General features: G+C 37.8%; 1 protein-coding gene across 4 annotated transcripts in view; it reads left to right on the top strand.

Moving 5' to 3' along the window:
• ZNF106 (zinc finger protein 106) overlaps positions 1-22,763 on the top strand; it is a 62,540-nt gene that overhangs the window by 19,680 nt on the left and 20,097 nt on the right. For 3 of the 4 annotated variants that reach the window (XM_082648498.1, XM_082648501.1, XM_082648500.1), the window contains 9 exons: positions 7,885-8,082; positions 11,336-13,507; positions 14,563-15,196; positions 16,345-16,414; positions 17,748-17,905; positions 17,986-18,046; positions 18,528-18,866; positions 20,842-21,622; positions 21,985-22,040. In XM_082648498.1, the coding sequence (XP_082504624.1) occupies positions 7,885-8,082; positions 11,336-13,507; positions 14,563-15,196; positions 16,345-16,414; positions 17,748-17,905; positions 17,986-18,046; positions 18,528-18,866; positions 20,842-21,622; positions 21,985-22,040 (4,469 nt within the window). The remainder of the gene's footprint in view (positions 1-7,884; positions 8,083-11,335; positions 13,508-14,562; positions 15,197-16,344; positions 16,415-17,747; positions 17,906-17,985; positions 18,047-18,527; positions 18,867-20,841; positions 21,623-21,984; positions 22,041-22,763) is intronic. The other variant, XM_082648499.1, reaches the window with a different exon arrangement.

Here is a 22,763-nt window from a genome sequence, read left to right as displayed (position 1 = left end):
TATTGCAGGCCATAAACCTTTACTGTTGCTGGAATAGTCTGAAAAGTCCAAAGTCTTCTAAATAGCACTGAATCTCATTAGTGTAAATAAAATAGATGTATAAACCCTGAGTATCTAAGAATGCTGTTTTGTGAATTAAAACTTGAGATGTTTAAGGAAAGAAAATCTAACAAGTACCTTTAAGACATTAAATGTAGCATGTATGTATATCCTGTATCTTTTTTTCCAACTAAGTTTCCTCTTTTGATGTTTTGGACATGTGTGAATTTGAAGTTTGGAGACAGTATGGAACAGAGAAACTTTGGGAAACAGAAATATGCATTATACCTTAGTCCATGAGTAATGGTTACAGTAGGTCCCCTACATATGAACCTTCAAGTTGTGAACTTTCACACATGGGAATGTGTGTTCCCATGTCCAATTACGTAAGTTAGTTCATGTGTCTAGCATACATTGTCATGTGCGTGCATCCTCTGCAAGTGGTTGTGCTTTTGTGTGCTTTACTGTAAAGTACTATAGAGAGTACAGTAGTACAGTATTTTTATTTCAAGTGCAGGATGTACAGAAGCAAGCTTAAAAGCAGCAGTGAGGTAGCTGGTACTGCTAAGAAGCGCCAAGCGATAACGACGGAAACAAAGTGAAATTGAGAGAGTGGAGCAAGGCGAAAAGATGATAGATGTCGCTTGTTCTTATAACATGAATTGTTCAACCATCAGCATGATTCTAAAGAAGAAGGACGAAGGCTTCCCTGGTGGCGCAGTGGTTGAGAGTCCCCCTGCCGATGCAGGGGACGTGGGTTCGTGCCCCGGCCCGGGAGGATCCCACATGCCGCGGTGCGGCTGGGCCCGTGAGCCATGGCCGCTGAGCCTGCGCGTCTGGAGCCTGTGCTCCGCAACGGGAGAGGCCACAGCAGTGAGAGGCCCGCGTACCACAAAAAAAAAAAAAAAAAGAAGGACGAGATCATGGAACAGCAAAGTCTGCTGGGCCAATGATGCCGACAATAATACTGAAGAAGTGTGGAAAAGTGATGGAGGAGATGGAGAAGCTTCTCAATGTGTGGATGTAGGATCAGCATCAGCGTTGAGTCCCACTCAGCCTAATGTTGATTCAGGAGAAAGCTAAAAGCCTTTATGAAGACTTGAAGAAGAAACGCGGCAAAGAATCAGAGGGCGTGTCTTTTAATGCTAACCATGGCTGGTTTCATCGGTTCAAGGCTAGAGCCAACCTTTACAATGTAGAAGTAAGTGGTGAGGCAGCGAGTGCAGATACAGTAGCTGCCCGGGAATTTCCTGAAATGCTTCGAGAAATTATTGATGAAGGCACGTATTTACCCAAGTAGGTTTTTAATGTGGTTGAGACAGGACTGTACTGGAAGAAGATGCCAGACCAAAGTTATATCAATAAGGAGGAAAAGTGGTTGCCAGGCTATAAAGCAGCAAAGGATAGGCTAACTCTGTTGTTTGGTGGCAATGCTTCTGGTGATATGAAACTGAAGCCTCTCTTAGTTTATCATTCAGAGAACCCAAGAGCCCTTAAAAACATAGCCAAGGGCTCTCTTCCTGTTGTGTGGAAGAGTAACCCCAAAGCCTGGGTTACACAGGCCATTTTCCAGCACTGGTTTTTCCACCACTTTATCCCAGAGGTAGAGACATAATGCTTGGAGAAGGACGTCCCATTCAACATTCTTTTGCTGCTTGACAATGCTCCAGGCCACCCCCATTCATGGACAACTTTCATCCCGAAGTCAAAGTAGTGCATCTGCCACTGAATATATGTCGCTTATCCAACCTACAGACCAGGGAGTTGTAGCAACTTTCAAGAAATATTATTTATGTCACACTTTTCGTCAGGCGGTAAAGGTGAGTGACGAATCAGGAGCAACCTTGTGACAATTTTGGAAGGACTATAACATCTACAAGGCCATAAAAAACATTGACTTTGCTTGGCGTGAGGTTACGGCTGTCACCATGAATGGGGTTTGGAAGAACCTTTGCCTGCAGTTTGTTCACGATTTTTGTGGATTTGAGAAGGTGGATGAGTCCAAAGAGGTCTTCAGCAACTTAGTGACCCTCAGCAAGAAGCTGGAGCTTGATCTGCAAGAGGACAACTTCATTGAACTCTTTGCTGTGCAATAAGAGGAGCTGACTAATGAAGACCTGGTGGAATTGGAGGCCCAGAGAAAGGACGAAGAGAGACAAGAGGACGAAGAAGTAACTGAAGAACCGAAGAGATTCATGACGCAGGAAATATCAAGGGGATTTTCTTTATGTGAGGAGGCACTGTTAGTTTTTGAGGCACAGGACCTGAACGTAGAATGGTACATGAAGGCTGCAGCGGCCGTTAGAATGCAATCCAGTGCTACTGTGTTATCTATGACAAGAAAAAAAGAGCTACTACTCAGACATCACTGGATCGTTTTTTCAATATGGTAAATAGAATTGAATCCAGCAAGGAACCAGAACCTGTGCTGTCAGCGTCAGGTGTGACGATCAAATAATTAAGGTAATCCACATATAGGGAATCAGAGGTTGACGGTATTTCATAGTTTCCAATGATAATAAGTTAAAGATCATATATATTCAAGGTATTATAAGGGCTCTCCACATTAAATCTGAGTGAATGCAAGTTGCAGCTTGCCCTCCATTTCATATTGCTGACGATCCTTCAGCTCTACCATCTCCCTCCTCCTCTCCCTCCTCCAGTTAGTAACTCCTCTTGCCTGTTCACTTGATGCCAGCCCCTGTATGCCAGCTGGTGTACTGTACTACTGTACTTTTCAAGGTACTATACTGTAAGGTTAAAAATGTTTTCATTATTTTTTGTGTTTTTTATGTATTATTATTTCTGAAAAGTATTATAAACCTATTACAAGTACAGTGCTATATAGCTGATTGTATTAGTTGGGTATCTAGGCTAACTTTGTTGGACTTACGAACAAATTGAACTTATGAATGTGCTCTCGGGACAGAACTTGTTCGTATGTAGGGGACTTACTGTGCAAGATTTGATCAAGATGCCAACCTAAGTCATTTGGAATTATTTGTGTTTTAAGTAATATAGTTTTAGGTTGTGTGGGCAAATTAATATGTTATTAAACTTTCAGCATCTGTTTAGCATATTAGTGGAATTTTTCCATGGTCTCAGTCTTTTACTGTGTGAAGGTTAGGTCTTAGCAGCAGTATAAAAGAGGTGTTCACTCATTTAATGTGGAGAGCCCTTAATAATACCTTGAGTATATATGATCTTTAACTCATTATCATTGGAACCTATGAAATACAGTCAACCTTTGATTCCCTATATGTGGATTATTTAATCCCATTTCCAACATACTTCTTTCTGGAATTCACCTTTTTCTGGGCTTCTTAGTGACCTGTAGTGTATTATAAAATCAAACAAAACAAATGAGGTTAGTAAATCTAGTCATTAGGAGAGAAGCTCATTTTGTTCTAAGACTAATGCCTTATTTTATTCAAAGATCACTAATTAGCTAATTAAAACATTAAAAAAACAAATTTTGATAACTAAGATTCATGTGCATAGTCAGTGCAGAATCATAAAAAGTAAAAAACGTAGAGGTCCTTTCACTCTCTCCCCCCCTTCCTACTCCCCTCTTAGAGGAAAGTCAACAGTTTAGTGTATATCCTATCCAAACCTCTTTTCTGTGTGTATACATAGATTTATATTTATATATACACACATTTTGTTTAGACTTGCTACCATAACTGAACCACATGCCATATATGTATTGTTCTGTAATTTGTTTCTCCTTTCCTCCCACTCATCAACTTAATTGTGCCATGGAGATTTTGTCTACTGTTTTTAGTTATTTGGAGCATAATCAGATAGTTAAGGAATAAGCATTGGAAGCCTCTGAACTGACAATAGTAATGTCAGTGTTAACACCCAAACTCATTTTATTTAGAGGAGAGCACTTTGGTACTTAATTTACTCATATTTTAGATATAGTGCTATAAGGTTTGGTATGGTTTCCTGGCCAGTACAAATTATAAGGGAGAAGGCAAGCAGGTAGCAAGGAAAAACAGCTGGCAAAACTATAAAAAACAACACAATCTTAAAAATTATTTACTGACTTGGAACATTTATTGCCATGACAGTCATCACTAGTTTGTACCAAAGGGACAAATAGTTATCAGTCATTATGTTTTTTCTTCCTATCCTCAGTTTGTGATTATTTCCTCTGGATTCCATGTTTAACTACTGGCTTTCTGATATTAAGTATCACTATAATTTTTGGTTGTGATCTGGTTAAGAAATGTAAAGAGCATTTTTTTAGGTTTTGAATGCAAGCTTGATTGAGAGGTGAGTAACTTATTTAGTTCACGATTGTAGACATCTGGAACATTTCCCTGTTTTTTCCTGATGTACTTGTTCAGATGTATGGCCTGTAAGTAGTTTCTACAGATAGATGCTATTAAAAGGGCACAAACCTTAATTTATCAACCAGCTGTTGTGGTATAGTTAGAGCAAGCTTAATAAAGAGGAGCTTATGGATAGAATATCTGAAGGCTTTGCCTTTCACACATGAGAGGAAATTGTGTGGTAACAGGATGAAGCTAATTTGGGCCCTCTGTTAAAACGCTCTGAGGAAAATTATTGCCTGTATTAGTCAGGAAGTAAACCAGTACTTTTTTACCAACAATTATTTATATATTTATACAAAGTAGTATTTTAACTGGTTATTGATAAAAAATTGGAAAATAGCATCATTCAAATATTATTTAACTTGCTATTAGCTTTAAAGAACATGTGGTTTCCCAAACACCCTATTTGGGAGCCTGAATGCATATTGTAATATGCTTGACTCCAGACACAGACACATTTGAATTTTCACAAGATGTGGTTGACCTATCCTGCTCTTCCCCAGTATAAATGTAGATTCTCTCTTTTCTCTTTTTGAAGTTTCTTGTAAAGCTTATCTTTAAAAAAAACAAAACAAAAAACTAGATTTCATTTATAAGAAAAATGTTAGGGATTTCTGTGTTTTGATAAATCTGTGTTTTTAGTGTTAACTTTTATGTTGCACTTATTGCTATACCCTTCTGGGTAGGATCTCGAGGTATTTTTCTGTCAAGTAACTTCGGAATTATGGTTAATACTCTTTGTTGCAATGAAAGCAAAAATGTTTAAAAAATCTGTGTTTGAGCGTTTGATACATGTCCAACATATACCTGTGCTTTGGAAATTGCAAAATATGTGGGTTTATGCTTATGGATATTTATTTTTAACAGAGTTAGTTACTGTCTACTTTATACTACATTCTTTAATATTTTAAAAAGTCGGTATCGTCTTCCAATTATGTCTTTTAAAGAGGGATTTTGATGGTTTGGACATATGAAAAATTCTCCGTGGGAATTCCCTGGTGGTCCAGTGGTTAGGACTCCATGCTTCCACTGCAGGGGCCACAGGTTCCGTCCCTGGTCGGGGAACTGAGATCCCGCATGCCAAGCGGCACAATCAAAAAAGAAAAAGAAAAAAATTCTCTGCATTTTGGAACTAAGGCTAGAATCAGGGATTTTATTCAAGAATACCTTTTAGAATGATGTCCCTGGTACTGCAATATATGGTTTAGCGTTCTATAAACTTTGAGGTAGAAAAGTGGACTAAAAACATTTTCCACAGTTGTAGAGAGTTTAAAGCCCAAAAGATTTTCTAACCAGAAAATTCAGTTGATTTGAGTTGTTATTATAGTGTAAATTATGTATGCCAAGTTTGTTACAGTCTTCAGATTCTTCTGATGCTGCCCATTGGGGATAGATTTCTATTTATATATACATTTTAAAAAATTTATTTATTTATTTTTGGCTCTATTGGGTCTTCGTTTCTGTGCGTGGGCTTTCTCTAGTTGTGGTGAGTGGGGGTCACTCTTCATCGCGGTGCGTGGGCCTCTCACTGTCGCGGCCTCTCCTGTTGTGGAGCACAAGCTCCAGACGCACAGGTTCAGTAGTTATGGCTCACGGGCCTAGTTGCTCCGCGGCATGTGGGATCTTCCCAGACCAGGGCTCGAACCCGTGTCCCCTGAATTGGCAGGCAGACTCAACCACTGTGCCGCCAGGGAAGCCCTATATATACATTTTAAACTTCATTCTGTGTTGCTGTGAGAAAAGGCTTGCTTTCTGTTACAAGTTAACATTCACTTTGAATGAACTACCTTAATTTTAATTGCTTGAGAGAAGAGTGTGGATATCCCAGGTAAACTGAAGAAAGTTGAGGATTATTTTTCTTTAACTATATAATTGTAGTAAAATACAGTTGAAAACTCTCAGCGAAAATAATGTATTTAAGTTCCTGGAGGATTAGAATGAATTAAACTATCGATATTCAGGGTAATTCAGGGAATCTGGTCAGAACTCATTAAAATGAATCTTAATGTCAAAGACTATATTGCCTCCAGAGCATTTGAGGTACAAAGTCAAGAAAAAAGATGGAAACTTATGAAGTTTCTCCGTTTTTCTGAGGTGTTTTTCATGATTCGTACAAAGTAAAAAACTGTTTTGTTTACTTACTGGGCATTGTTTGTTTATAATTTGTCACCATTAACCATATACTTAGCTTGTTTCCTGGAATTAGTAGTTGCTCAGTAAGTTTTTTGTTTTTAATGAATATTCAGATGATCTGTAACAGAAAGCATCTTCTAGTAAATGAGGTGCTTAATTTTGAGGGTCTCTTCTGGCTGACTGATGTGAATTCTGCCCGTGTCTTGTTGGATGTATGTGAGGGGAAGATGAAGCAGTGTTGTGTTATGTATTTCTTGTGTCTGTCTGTCTTATCAAAGACAGCATGTCTTTGTATGTGTGTTTTTATAGAATGGCATAGGAAGTGCAAAAATATCACTAGTATTAACCTAAGACAAGTGATAGAGTTAAGCCAATTTGGATTATGGAGTGGATATTATTGTCCATTTATTACACATGTGCCCGTGGTGTTCAGGTGTTTCTCATCAATGACTGCATAGATTGCTGAACCAATCAAGGGACTCAGGAAGCTAAAAAAGCAGTTAAATTATTCATCTACTACAGCTCTGGACATTGATTCAAGACTTTGGCTTCTTAAACTGGCCAAGTATGAGATATACCATTAAGTGTGTAAAGTAAAAGAAGAAAACGCCTGCCCAATTATCTTTCTTAACCGAGAACCTGATTATATTTCTCTCTAAATGGTGTTCTTTTCTGAAACCTGAGAAACACCATTTGCCTAGCACAGCTGTTAACTTCCTACAACTGAAATGCTTTCCATTCCCTTTAAAATAAGCCCTTCTGAAGCAGAATGTAGATCACATGTATCATCCGACCAAAAAAGTTTGCTGAGACTACTAGTATCATTTGCCCTGGGGTCCGGAATCTTCACATTCCAGGCAGAGCTCCAGCTGCTCCGATTTAGTTACCAGGTTGTGATTGGCTACAACGCCTACCCTTTTCTCCACCCCTTAATTTTCACTGGGAGAAAGCTTTTGAGCCAGAGATTAAATGTAAGAGCTGTCTCCAGGCTTTCTGAGTGCAGCTGGCACCATGGGTGTGCTCTGGAGCAACTTCTGTTTGCTCTGAGCCCCCCGCCCTGCCTCCCCTTTCACCACGTTTCCTCTGGCAAGGTTTTAAGTACAGCAATTCAAGAAGATTTCTCCTCCTAAACTGTATTATTCTGAAGTGTATTGCCTCTTGATTGCTGGAAAAGAATCTTTAATTCATTTCAAAAGTAACTTATGAACAAACTTATTAAAAGTGATGAAAGGAGCACTGAAATTGATTAGAACTCATTTTTCACTGTGCCAAAGTGTGCAGTGTCTTTCAGAGGAAACTATAACAGATCTTGTGAGTGTGCCATGCCAGTGGGGAGAATTGAATGCCCCTCATCTGCCTCTTTCCCTAGGGACAGTAGTCATGAGTGCCGAGTGTGCGGGGTCACAGAAGTGGGTCTTTCTGCGTATGCAAAGCACATTTCTGGCCAATTGCACAAAGATAATGTTGATGCCCAGGAAAGAGAAGATGATGGAAAGGAAGAAGAAGAGGAAGATTATTTTGACAAGGAACTCGTTCAGTTAATAAAACAAAGGAAGGAACAAAGTCGGTAAGTAATAATTTTGATATTTTAAAAAGCCTATCTGCAACAGAATGTAGTAGAGAATGCATTTTCCATTTACATTCTTTTCAGCCTATAGCATTCAGACTTATCTTTTTTTAAAATTAAATTTTGTTTTTTTATTGAAGTATAGTTGATTTACAAAGTTGTGCCACAGATTTATTTATCTTAATTATAACGTTTACCTTGAAGTTGCTGTCTTATTTATAAAAGGCAATGGAATGCTTTCTTGAACTACTGTATTAACTCCTTAAAAAAAAACCCCAAAACTCAGTATTGACCCTACCTAAAAGCTAGGCTATGTATCTGAATTTTACCTTGTTGATAACTATGTTTAGAACTGTTTTTATTAGTTCCAAATTGTTTTGGATACCAATAAATTCTTATTTGGTATCCAGATTTTCTAGTGGAAAGGTATTAGTGAATAAGCTTCATTTGAATATGTTATATGGCATTTCTTATTTCATCCCTTAGGAAAAAATTGTTTTGCCTAATGTGAATTAACATGGTGCTTCTACCAAATTTGATTTATCCCTTTATTATTAATTTCTTCAGTAAATATTTATTGAATAAATCTATATTCAGTTGGACACTGTCAGGATCATTTCAGCAATAGGAGTTTTATAGCTTGTACTACATAATTTCATACCTACATCTATAATTCAGGTATTAGCGTTTTGTATTTTAACATTACTGATTTGTGGTCTGAAGAGTTTAATTAATGAAGCAGAAAATTTCAGATATGAGTAAAAGAGATATAGAACCAGTTATGAGGTGGGGTAATTTTTTAAGTCCTAGAACATGATAAAAAACATTTCAAATTATAAAAATTTTAAAGATCCTTCTTGAATACTAGTTATCCCTGGTCTGTATTTCATTTTCAGTTAGAGGTTTAAATATAAAAAAGAAGTAGTTTTTATTCTATATGCTAAAAGTTTTTTGAACAAGTCCTTGAAGGAGACTTTCTTAGTTTTAAAATGTCCGTAGCAACATGGTTCTTAAATTGTTTAGTTGCTTATCCTTCAAATGACATTCTCACTACTTTCAGTATAGCTGTAGTTTACTCTTGTTTTAGGGTGTTGGAGCCTCTAGGAGACTAACTTCTATTTTTGTTCTTACACTCTTGTGCCACTATTAGCTTATCTGTGTAAATGATTAAACATTAAGTCAGAGGGTAAAAGAGCTTCTCAGTAAATTAGACATTCATGTTGTAGATACTATTCTTTGATCATTTTTATATGCCTCTTTGGTGACCTATTTATAAAGTCATCTACTTATTTCTTCATGAGGTTTTTTTCTTTTTTCCTTCATGAGGTTTTTAGTTTATATTGTTCTTTCTGGGCTGTGGGTTTAGCTGCATGCTATTGTCCCCCTGACCTAGCCAATTCATGATGATCTAGGAATTTTACTTTGTGACTGACTTAAATTGCCCAGTTCTCCTCATTTCTGGATGATAATTAGTAGAGCCAAGTCAGTGATCTCCTTGGATGTCATAAGTTTCATACTGCCTAGAAACAAAAAAACAATTTGGTTAATGGTGGTATAAAAATCTTCCAAGTATCTGTAGTAACACTTGTCACTTGGGGACTTAGGGTCTCCTGTTTAGAAATAGTTGTAATTCATAATGTAAGTGGATGTTTGAACTTTTAGGTAAATTAACTTTTAATTCTGTCTTGTGAAAAAGGAGGAAATTCCAATTTGTGTCCAAAATCTTATAGACATTCGAAACTTTTAAAGCCAGTTAAAGTCAATACTGAGTTTAAAATTAAGGAGGGAACCCAACTGCCGAAACTTTGAGATTTTTATTCTATCAAGGTCTAGTGGTTAAGAATGTTGGCTCTAAACAGACTTGTGGTTGCTAACGGGGAGGGGAGAGTGGGAGAGGGATGGACTGGGAGTTTGGGATTAGCAGATGCAAACTATTATATATAGAATGGATAAACAACAAGGTCGTACTGTATAGCGCAGGGAACTATATTCAGTATCCTGTGATAAACCATAATGGAAAAGAATATGAAAGAGAATGTATATATATATTTGTATATATATACATATATATGTATAACTGAATCACTTTGCTGTATAGTAGAAATTAACACAGAATTGTAAATCAGCTACACTTCAGTTTAAAAAAAAAGAGCTCTAGAGTCAGACACCAAGGTTCAGATCTCTGCCGTAACACTCACTGCTATCTTGCTCTAGGCAAGTTACTTAACCTCTCTAATCCTCAGTTTCCTTATCTAAAAAGTAGGAATAATGCTACTTGCTGCAGAGTTGTGAAAATTAAATGAGATAATCTGTGTAAAGTGATTAGCACTAAATGCCTTATGATAAGTAGGTACTCAATACATTTTAATTAGTATTATTCAATTTTTTGAGCACATAACACATGCTAAGCACTGAGCCAGGCATACTATAGGCGCTTTTTAGAGAAAAATGGTTTTACACCTATTCCTGTGATGTTTGCTTAAATTTATTCACGTTTCTGTGAGCTCCTTGTCTAACATGAATAGTTGAAACAGCTGTAGCTTCTTTATAAAAACCGCTAGCTCATGGAGCTCCTTATAGCACTTACTGTGGGTGCTACTTGTTATGTGCTATTTTACTCCTGTTTGTGACCCTGCTTATTTCCTTATTATAAGCCCTTCAGGAAGAGGAACTATACATAAAAGTTTTCTTTTACCACTAACAGTCACTGAATGTGTACTTAATAATAAAGTGTTTATTAATGAAAGTGATTATGCATAGTAAAATCTTACCATTTAAAATAGGTTAAGAAACTGGGTTTTCAGAAAGAACCAACTATTGAAGAAATCATGGTATTAAGAGCAGGTGAATTTAAATTGTATTAACTATGATAACTAACCATAGCTACAAAATATACTTGTTCTTATTCTCAAAAAATTGTATAATATAAAAATAATAATTGGATGATAGGGACAAAATCCCAGAATATGCCGAGAGAAACAGGAGCAGGAGAGGGAAGATAGTATAAATGTGTCAAGTTTTTAATATTTTGGGGGTGATAGGAGACACAAGATGTTAATTTCTAATCAATAAATTGTGAAATATAAGTTTATATCATTTAAAGATATGAAAGCATCTACTATTTGAAATAAAAGTCTCTGTTACATACACTAGGTAACAGAGGAGGAAGGCAGAGCGGAAGTTTGGTGGGTTATGCCTTTAGAGGGACCAGGAGAACTCTTTTAAGTCACTAATGAAAGACTTTTTTTTCCAGGCAAGATGAACCTTCCAATAGCAGCCAAGAAATAAACTCTGATGACAGGCGATCCCAACGGAGACGAGAAGACCGAATTCCTTACCAAGACAGAGAGAGCTACAGTCAGCCAGCATGGCATCATCGTGGACCTCCTCAGCGGGACCGGAAATGGGAGAAAGATGGCTATAATAATACTAGGAAAAACAGCTTCCCACATTCTTCGAGGAGTAGTGGTGGATCAAGAGGATGTTCTGGGTGGCATAAGGGTGGTGCAGGAGGCTCCTCAACTTGGTTTCACAGCCACAGTAATTCTGGAGGTGGTTGGCATTCAAATAGTGGAATGGTAGATTGGAATCATAATGGTACAGGAAGGAATTCCAGTTGGCATTCTGAAGGAACAGGTGGCTTTTCCAGTCGGCATATGAACAGCAGTAACGGAAACTGGAAATCCAGTGTACGTAGCACAAATAGTTGGAATTACAGTGGCCCCGGAGACAAATTTCAACCAAGCAGAAACAGAAATTCTAACTGTCAAATGGAAGACGTGACTATGCTATGGAACAAGAAATCTAAGTCAAACAAATATAATCAAGAGAGATATAAGTGGCAGCGGCAAGAAAATGACAAAGTTGGTGCAGTCGCCACATACAGAGGTCCTTCTGAAGGATTTACAAGTGATAAGTTTTCTTCAGAGGGCTTACTTGACTTCAATTTTGAGCATCTGGAAAGCCAAGCCACTAAACAAACAGATACCTTAGCTTCCAAAATTGGTGGGAAGAATGGCAGTGTGGCAAGGGAAAAGCTCCGTCGCTGGACTCCTTACCCTTCCCAGAAGACTCTGGATTTACAATCGGGAGTGAAAGAAGTCACTGGTAACAAGTTGGAAACGATAGATAATGATTTTAGCTTGATAACCACAGGAATACAAGAGCCCCAAACTGATGAAAGAAATAATTCTCCAACACTGAAAACACAAAAAGAAACACACACTAGATCTCTTAATCACAAAGCCACTTCTGACTGCACTGCTTCCTATGAGGTAGCGAGAGAGGGCCCCATTGTAGAAAAACCTGAACAAGAGCATACCTTAAATAAGATGCCATTGCTAAAATCCCCGCTCCTTCCAATTCCAATCACTAAATCAGCTCCTCAAAAGCAAGATTCAAAGAATCCCTCAAAAAATACCAAAACGAATTCTTTTTTTCCTGGAGAACACTCAAACCCCTTGAACAAGCCCACAGTGGAAAATAATCAGGGTTCTTACATATCCAAATTGCGAAATTCAGGTCCTCGTGTTTTAAAAGGGCATAAAAGTACATTTGGAACTCACAGGGAACCTGATGAAAATTTAAGTGATACGTTACAAAAAGCCAAAGATGTGCTAGAGTGTAATGAGTCGTTGCAAAATCCACTTCTTAGTGCTTCTAAAAGGACCAGGAATTATGCAAAAGCAAGTAGGAATGTAGAAGAGTCTGAAAAAGGATCTTTGAAAATTGAGTTTCAGGTAGACGCATTAGAAGATGAAAGTGATGGAGAGATATCTGATGCAGAAAAGGATGGAACAAAAATTGGAACCCTGGGTTCTGCAACTACAGAAGTTTTATCCTGCAGTACTCATGCTCCTGATGAGAAAAGGGGGGATGAGCAAAACCTGAAAGCATCTAGAAAACCATCCACTTCCCCATGTAACTCAACAGTTCACCAGAAAGAATCTGAGTTACAAATGACATCTGTAGCCAGCCCACACTCTGACTTACTGCTAGATTTGAAAACCTCTCTAGAAGATGCACAGGTTGATGACCCTGTTAAATCTCATGTATCTTATGAAACAGAAGGCTTTGAGACTACTAGCTTGGATGCTGAGCTTCAAAAAAACGATATAGGTCAGCCCTCAGGCCCTCTCCTGCCTGAACTAAGTAAGCTTGGCTTTCCTGCCTCACTCCAGAGAGATCTAACCCGTCACATTAGCTTGAAGAGCAAAACTGGAGCACACCTTCCTGAGCCAAACCTCAATAGTGCTCGCCGCATCCGCAATATCAGTGGTCATCGAAAGAGTGAGACAGAGAAGGAGTCTGGGCTCAAGCCAACCCTCCGGCAGATTCTAAATGCATCTCGGAGAAATGTCAACTGGGAACAGGTCATTCAGCAAGTAACCAAGAAAAAGCAAGAGCTAGGCAAAGGCTTACCCAGGTGTGTGCCTCTTTTCAGTATCCATTTCCCTTTTTTTCTTTTAAACTTACCCTTTGACTCTGGTCAAGAGAATTCTCCTTGTTAAATTTAATTAAATGTTTGCAAAAAATATATGTTGTAGATGTCTGGTTTAAATATCCAGGAGTGACTACTTGCCTATTCTATAACCAATGGAATAAAGTGTTTCCTAGCAGGGAATTCAGGTTAAAAAGAAGCACACCTACTTCTGAGAAAGGAAGTAGGGACAAGGAAAAAACTTAGAAATCTAGCACTTTGGTGATAGGGGCCATAAAGTGACAGCATTAAAAAAGTCAATCTATAGCTCTGTATCTATCTATAGATCTTAATGAGTGGTACAACTTTTAGGTATAACTGTTCTCATTACCTTTTACTTAGAACGTGTGGATGGTTATCCTTCTGTATTTGCTCTGGGCATTTGTATTTGTGATCACAAAATACTTTCTCCTAAGTACTTGTGTAATAGTTTGGCTATTCATCTTATGTTGAGGCACTAAATTTATCTGAATGGTAAAGCAGCATTCAGCATAGGTTTGCTACTTGAAAATCATCCTGCTTTATAATTACATAGCCCTCTAGGCTTAAATTTCTATCCTTGTCGAAATAACATACTTATTGTGCCCCCTTTTCTTTTCCTGTAACTTGTGAGTATCATTGAGATTATAAAGTTCTTAGCATGGCGTCTGCTGCTTGTAAATGCTTAATAAACATTTTTGTTTATTCTTTATTTGTTTGCTGTTAAAAATTACGTATTTATTATTGTTGATTTAGAGCTCCATATTAAATAAAACCCTCAGTTTTTATTCCCTCCTTTTGTATATAGCTGTATACAAATATCTACTTTGGTACTTGTTACATTATAATACTTACAATAGAGTTAACTTACTTTATGTTTAGAACTCTTAATGCTCCGTGCGGGCAGAAACCATCTATTTATATTTGTAACCTCAGTGCTTAACAGAGTCTGGCACATTAAGTGGTGCCCCCTCTCCCAACCATGTCTGATTAATTATTTTTCCTTCTCTTTCTTTCTCGAGGTTTGGCATCGAAATGGTGCCTCTAGTTCAAAATGAACAAGAGGTCTTGGATTTGGATGGGGAGCCTGATCTGTCCAGTCTAGAAGGATTCCAGTGGGAAGGTGTTTCCATTTCTTCATCCCCTGGGTTGGCAAGGAAGCGAAGCCTTTCAGAGAGCAGTGTGATCATGGACAGGGCTCCTTCTGTGTTTAGCTTCTTCAGTGAGGAAGCTACAGGCAAAGAAAATGAGCCCCAGCAGATTTTTTCACCTAATAACTCATTGAGGTCTGCACAGAGTCAAAAAACAACCATGGGCCTTAAGCAGGAAATGACACCTCTAGCTGCCTCCCTAAGAACAGGTGAAAGAGCTGAAAATGTTGCTACTCGAAGGCGACATAGTGCTCAATTACCATCTGACCATACGATACCTTTGATGCATTTGGCAAAAGACCTGCACAGCCAGGAGAGCTCTACACCACTTTCAGAGAATCACAATGCCCAGGAGAGTAATGGAGAAGGAAACTCTTTATCATCAAATGCATCCTTAGCCCTTGCAATCTCCAGTTTGACAGATGCAGCCACAGACAGTAGCTGTACTTCTGGTGCTGAACAAAATGATGTCCAGAATATTAGAAAGAAACGAAGAGCCACTGGAGTGAGTATCATTCCTGTGCTTTTTGTAGAACATTTCATGTGGTGACTTGGCCTTAATTAGAAAGACTTAACTGTTTAATTTTTCTTGGGTATCTGGGGTTGTGGTTCTCCCTACTCTGGAATAAAAGATTTTGAAGCTGACTCTTACTTTCATATTCTTATCCTACTGGATTCTTTAACTGAGTAACTCTAGTAAGTTAGATGTAATTGAATATGAATGTATAGTACTAGGAAAATATGAAGTCATCTCTAAAACTAGTATCTAAGCCAATGATTCTTTGTATCACCTGACCAAGGAATGAGCCACATCTTCAGCTGTAACTTTATCTGTTTTCATGATGCATTCTGTACTGCTGAAGAAAGGTACTCTAGTGTTGCATTTGCAAGGCATGTGTGCTTGTCGGACCCAGGACTACTAGGCTTAACACTAAGGTAGTTTTATACTATGAGAGTACATCTATATGAGCATAGTCTTAGTCTCTGTTACTCTATCTTTTGTACTTAAGTTACCCAGCCTGGTCTTTTTAAAATCCATTTACTTCACTGATACTTCTCTTTTGGCACCTCTGATGTTAATATTGCCTAACCCTTTCTGAAAAGAAAGAGTTGCTGGTGGTAATATAGTCTGGAATCTGTCACTGTGTGAAAATGGGCTGTTTCCTTTAATATTGGGACAATATAACAAAGTAGTTATTCCAACTCTGCTCCTTTGAGCTAGATGCTGTAGTGGATATTATTGGATGAGAGATTGTCTTATGACAAAGCTAATATCTTGGGGCTTGTTTCAGGCTGCTGAGTTTTTGGTTGTAAAGATTTTCTTGCTGAATTCTAAAGTAGAAACTATGAAATCAGATACATGTATTATTAGCTTTTACCAAGGTGATATGCTTTGCCTAAGCCCTGTGGGATTAGCATCCCTCTAGGTTGCTAGGGAGGTACTTGACCTTGGATTGTATTTTTTTTTAATCAGATACATTCATTCAACTAATATGAGTTCATACCATGTTCATGAAACTCCTACTGCCCTGTTAGAGATGGTAGCAATAATGAAGAATAATGTATGACTATCTTAGAACTGGTTCTTTTTTTCCCCTCCTGGATAATGGCCTTTACATATTTAATATTATTCAATTTTCTTTATCTCCTTAGGATGGATCTTCTCCTGAACTCCCAAGTCTTGAGAGAAAAAATAAAAGAAGGAAAATTAAAGGAAAGAAAGGTATAGTATAGAATATTCTGGCAGAAAGAAATTGTTCTTACAGCAATTCAGCCTTTTTACAACTTGATACAGAGTGTAGCTTATCAAACATGGAATGCCCATTTATTTATTTATTTATATTTGATATTTTTGTCATCTTGCTTAAGGGCATAGAAAAAGTTTGATTTCCTACTATATCCAGTTGCAGCTGTAGAAGAAATATATGATGCCACCTAGACCTGAAAGCTAAAGTTAATATATATCTTGGACAAATTGAATTCAGTGTATAGCTAGAAAGTGTCACTGGGCCTTTTCAGTGGGGTGAAGAGGAATAGGACATTTAGTAAAAATTTATCCCTCTTGGTCATTTATAGCCATTTCTCTCACTTTCCATTTTTTGAGGCATCTTGGTTGTTTTTCTCATGTGAGTTAAGTAGAGAAGTTATTAGTGTGGCTCCCTGACTGATATGCTTCTATGACTCTTGCCTTACACTGACTCTAACACTGTTAGGGTATAAGGGCTAGTGCAGGAAGTGATTGGATGAACTTTCGGTGATTGGATGTGATAGATAAGGTGGGAGTCAAGGGTGACCTCATTTTCTGGCTGTGGCGATTGGGTGGATGATGGCATTTGTAGAGCTAGAAAATTCCATGAGAGTTTCAGGTTGAGGGTAGAGGAAGATGGTGAGTTCCCTTTTGGATCCCTTGAGTTAAAGGACTTTAGAGACACCTAGGTAGAGGTATAAAGTTGGTAGTTGGATATGTGGGTCTGGAGTTTAGGGGAGAGGTCTTGGAGTATTGAATGGGAAAGAGGCAAACATAAGGATGACAAATACGTGCACATAGTAGAACATTTTATTTAAAGTAATTTAAGTGTACTGTTTCAAAGCTATATTTTCTTCAGGATGCTTTTTGTAATAAAGAGAACTACTTTAAATTAACAGACTGGAAAAGTATGAATCGAGAAGAGAGTGCAAGCAGTTCAGGTTTGGGGCCCAATCTAAGCCAAAGCCTTGGGTGAAGAGGGTAGTAGATAAAGGAGCATGGGAAATGAAACCTACAAGAGTTGATTTGCCTGGGGCAGAGATTTTGCTTGGAAGGGTCATGGTGGAAGAAGGTGATTTGGTAAATTGGTACCATGTGGTGGTACGCTTGAAACCCTGAGGCTTGGTTTCTGACAGCATCAGGCTTGACTACATGATTTGTAAAATTTGATGAGTCTCCTTCCAGTGACCTAGTGGGGAGAAAATAAAGGCCTGTCCTAGACAATTGATGCAGTTCCATCTTCTGAGGAACTGTATTATTAATGAGAAGTCTCCAGTATTAAACTGAACCTTATGGTTTCTTTTGACAGAACGTTCTCAGGTTGACCAGCTGCTGCATATTTCTTTAAGGGAGGAAGAACTAAGCAAATCATTGCAGTGCATGGATAACAACCTTCTGCAAGCCCGTGCAGCTCTTCAGACAGCTTATGTTGAAGTTCAGAGGCTACTTATGCTCAAGCAGCAGGTAGTAGCAGATGGAATGTCTAGTGAAAATGGATCATCTTGAAGTTGGATTTAAAAATGCTTAACAAAATACTTTATTTTTAGATAACTATGGAGATGAGTACCCTGAGGACCCATAGAATACAGATTCTACAGGGATTACAAGGTATTCAGAGAATCTGATGGATTGGACCCTCTGTAACTTGTTACTTTTTGGTTCTCTGTGGAGGGGAATTAAAATGTTATGAAAAAGTTAATATGATTTTTCTCGTGTCTCCTTGGTTTCATCCTTCTATAGAAAGGCCTGTGAGACTGTATATCCCCAAAATGCTTACGTTACAGAAAGAGTCCTGGGTTAGGAGTCCCAAGACTAGGGTTCACATTTTGGCTCTTCTTTTAGTACCGATGTGACTTTGGATAAGTCACTTAAAATCTGAAAAATCGGAATATTAGTGCCTGTTCTTTGGTAGTTTTATATATATATAATATAATATATATTATATATAATATAGCTTATATAATAATCTATTTTAAAGAATTATGAGGGTTTTTAAAATTCTCTTGTAATCTTTAAAAATACAGATTGGCTCAGAAATGAGTGGCTTTTCAGATAACATTTTTGCATTTGTGTATGTTTCCCATTCTAGAAACATATGAACCTTCTGAGCGTCCAGACCAGGTTCCCTGTAACCTTACACAAGAACAAAGGAACATTAGATCTCAAACATCTGCTGATGCCACACTGCTGCCTACTCCTTTTTTCCCGGTTTTCCTGGAGGCTTCATCTTCCCATGTGTCTCCGTCATCCACTGGAGCCCCTCTCCAAGGAATCACATCTACTTTCCAAGCCCATGGCAGTGTTCCTGCTCCAGACTCATCAGTTCAGATTAAACAAGAGCCCATGTCTCCTGAACAAGATGAGAATGTGAATGCTGTGTCACAAGGCTCTGCTTGCAATGTGTCCAAGGAATTACTGCAAGCTAATAGTATGTAAACTTTTCTCTGGGTTAAGGGCAACCCTGTAGTGGGTCTACGGCAATTTTATATCAGTGATGTAACATCATACTTGCCCATTAAAACTGAAGTTATTACAGTTTTTCTTGAAGTTTTCTTATTTAGGAAGATTATTTAAATATTGGTAACCTTTTTCTAATTTCTAATAGGATTACTGAAGTGACTTTGGATTAGCACTTAACAGGTTTCATTTATTAGGATTGGTGCAGAATTATTTGGTTTTTGTGAGATAAATGGCATTGAAGTTGTTTAGTCAATTTTCTAGATAAGATATATCCTCTGAATTTCTCATTACTTAACTATCTTTATCATTTCAAACTAGGGTTAATATAGACCTGAGGAGCAGGTGGCCATGATGAAAGGCAGAGGGCTCTGGGGTTTGGAATCATCTAATAGAAACTTGGGTGTTTTTGAGAAATAGCCAGGGTTTTTACTCTCTTCATAAAATAATTCTTACCTAGTTACCATTTGAGAATAACTTCCAAGCTATTTAAAATCTCATCTGAAGTTTGCATAACCACAGTGGTGCTACATTGAAAATTAAGTAAGAAGCAAACAGGGACTTCCCTGGTGGTCCAGTGGGTAAGACTCCACCCTCCCAATGTAAGGGACCCGGGTTTGATTCCTGGTTGGGGAAATAGATACCCCATGCATGCCGCAACTAAGAAGTCTGCATGCTGCAACTAAGAAGTCCGCATGCCGCAACTAAGAAGCCCGCATGCTGCAACTAAGAAGCCTGTGAGCTGCAATTAAAGATTCCACCTGCTGCAACTAAGACCCGACACAGCCTAAATAAACAAATAAATAATAAATAAATAAATATTAAAATGAAAGAAGCAAACTGATATTGTGTGATTTTTTTTTTTGAGCAAAAACAAAAAGTCTGAAGAATTATCCTACATTTTGCTATCTGTTGCAACACTAATCATTGATATCTACATCAAATGTATATTATCTTTCATACTGAATTATGTTATTTTTATATGGATACTATTTAGTATTTTTTAAAAACTACTAGTATTTTTTTCAAAAATAGCTTGTATTTTATTTCCTTTTCTGATTGCAAAACTAATTCATGTTCATTGTAAAAAGTTGGGAAACTATAAAAATGTGTATTTGTTATTTTGTTATATATTTCAGTCTTTTAAAATTATAAATGTTTATGTGCTTACATGAGACTTTATACAAAGGACAAGTCTAGTCTGTTATAACTTGATTTTTTTCCCACTTAATTATGATCATTTTCCTGTGTCATAAAAATAATTCATCTAAAACACTATTTTGCTAGTTGTATAATATTTCAGAAGTTGCATAATATGAATATACAATAATTTATATAATCTTTGAATATTTACGTTTTTTCCTTTTTTTGTATTCTGTATAACGCTGCATTGTATATGTCTTTGAGTATGTCTGTGATTATTTCATCAGTTTAAATTTCTAGACATGAAATAACTAAGTCAAAGAAAATAGACATTTTAAGTCAGCTGACTTTTTAACTGCTAGTATGTAGCTAAATTGGATGATATACAGGTAAAATGCATAATGAAAACTTCTAAGAAATAAAGGTGAAAGCACTTTAGCTAAATAGATAATTTGTGTCTACTAAGAATAAAACACATTGTTAAATATGTGGACATTTCAAACAAGAAAGAAAAAAGATCAATAGAAACAATCCCTGCCCATAAAAGGAGCTTTTGTAGGGTATAAGACATGCATGTAATTTGTGAAAATAATGCAAGGCAAAGTATATAAATACTGTAATAGAAATATGTGTAGGTTATGGGAAGCTGAGGGGTGAGATAACTAAACCATGACTGTTAAAGTTGTTAACATATCAAAATGTCATTATTTGGTAGAAGTTCAATCAGTGATAACTGTAGTTTATGACTACAAATACCAGACACAAAAACGATGGAATAATTCTTTTTTTCCTTCTCAATTCAGGAGAGATCAGTGACAGTAGTCCAGTTTATCCAGTTATCACTGCAGCATTGTCCTTATCAGAGCTAACAGAGAGATTCCATGAGCCTAGCCAAGAACTGAAGTTTTCTGTGGAGCAAGGAAATACCAGAAACAGAGGGAACAATCCCTCTTCCCAATCAGCTGGTCTTCCTAGCATAAATAAAGAAGGTGAAGAGCCAAACAGAGGCAACAGCGGGTCTGAAGCCTGTACCAGTTCTTTTCCAAGATTGTCCTTTGCTTCAGAAACCCCTTTAGAGAAAGAGCCCCACTCTCCAGCTGACCATCCAGAACAACAGGCAGAGTCCACTCTGACATCAGCTGAAGCTAGGGGGAACAAGAAAAAGAAGAAACTTAGGAAGAAGAAAACTCTGCGGGCTGCCCATGTTCCTGAGAACAGTGACACTGAACAGGATATATTTACTGCTAAACCTGTAAGGAAAGTAAAAACTGGAAAGTCCACTAAAGGGGGGAAAGTGACAACCTCCACCTGGGAAGATAGCAGAACTGGTCCAGAACAAGAGAGTGTCAGAGATGAACCAGATAGTGACTCGTCTCTGGAAGTCCTAGAAATTCCTAATCCTCAGTTAGAAGTGGTAGCCATTGATTCTTCTGAAACTGGAGAAGAGAAACCAGACAGCCCATCTAAAAAGGATATTCGTAACTCCACAGAGCTAAACTCATTAGAAACTTCTCGCTCTGGTTGTGATGAAGTTAGCTCCACCAGTGAGATTGGCACCCGTTATAAAGATGGCATCCCTGTAAGGTAAGGACACTGTGTTGGTCCAATCAGAACAGCTTTCACCATTCTATTCTTGAAAAATAGAACTTTTTGTTCTGAATCAGAATTTTTTTAAAGAGTCACATTTATAGAAAATCAGTAGGGATAATGGGTATGGAAGAATCCAACCTTAGCAATGGAGATTTTGTGTTTTCTCATTTGTGTTGTAAATACTTACTGTACTTTCATTTCCTTTCATATAGAAATTTCAGATGGAAAAACCGATCTCTTATATCATTGCTATTTTGTCCATTGTTTAGAACAATCTTTTGAGTCAGGAAAATATAAGTTTTACTGCCTGGCCTGTTCACACAGATGCTAAGAAGACTTTTGCTATTATTTTGTAGTGTGGCAGAAACTCAGACTGTGATCTCATCCATAAAAGGATCAAAGAACTCTTCAGGTATTTGGTTGTTCAGTTTTATTTAAATTAATCACAGAAAAAAAGTCTTGTAAATATTAGAGCCAGGGTTTAAATCTACTTAAATATGCTTATACAATAGGGGACGGGAACTGGGCTTGTTACCAAGAGGATTGCTTTGACCAGCAGTTATGGTATTCCTAAATCCTCAAATCCTGGCATTTCAGTTTCTTACTCCCATCTCTCTTACCTGGCTGTCTTACGTGTTCACCTAATTAGTATAGTTGGCCTTCTGTATCTTCGGTTCCGCATCTATGGCTTCAACTAACTGCAGATTGTGTAATATGCATTTATTGGGGAAAAAAATCGTGTATAAGTGGACCTGCACAATTCAAAGCATGTTGTTCAAGGGTCAGCTGTAAACAGGAGGATGTGTATAGGTTATATACAAATACTACACCGTTTTATATAAGGGGCTTGAGCATCTGTGGATTTTGGTGGGGGTGGGGGTGGGGGAGTCCTGAAACCAGTCCCCTTTGGATACCAAGGGACAATTGTATTAAGGTTTTTTGGCTCTTGGGGGGTTTTGCTTTGAGAAGGAACTACTTAAAAATAATGCCTTGGGCTTCCCTGGTGGTGCAGTGGTTGGGGGTCCGCATGCTGATGCAGGGGACATGGGTTTGTGCCCCGGTCCGGGAAGATCCCACATGCCGCGGAGCGGCTGGGCCTGTGAGCCATGGCCACTGGGCCTGCGCGTCCGGAGCC

Source organism: Grampus griseus (genome assembly GCF_964374135.1).
Source record: "Grampus griseus genome assembly, chromosome: 2".
Taxonomy (NCBI): Eukaryota; Metazoa; Chordata; class Mammalia; order Artiodactyla; family Delphinidae; genus Grampus; species Grampus griseus.
This window is presented reverse-complemented; position numbering and strand designations above follow the sequence as displayed.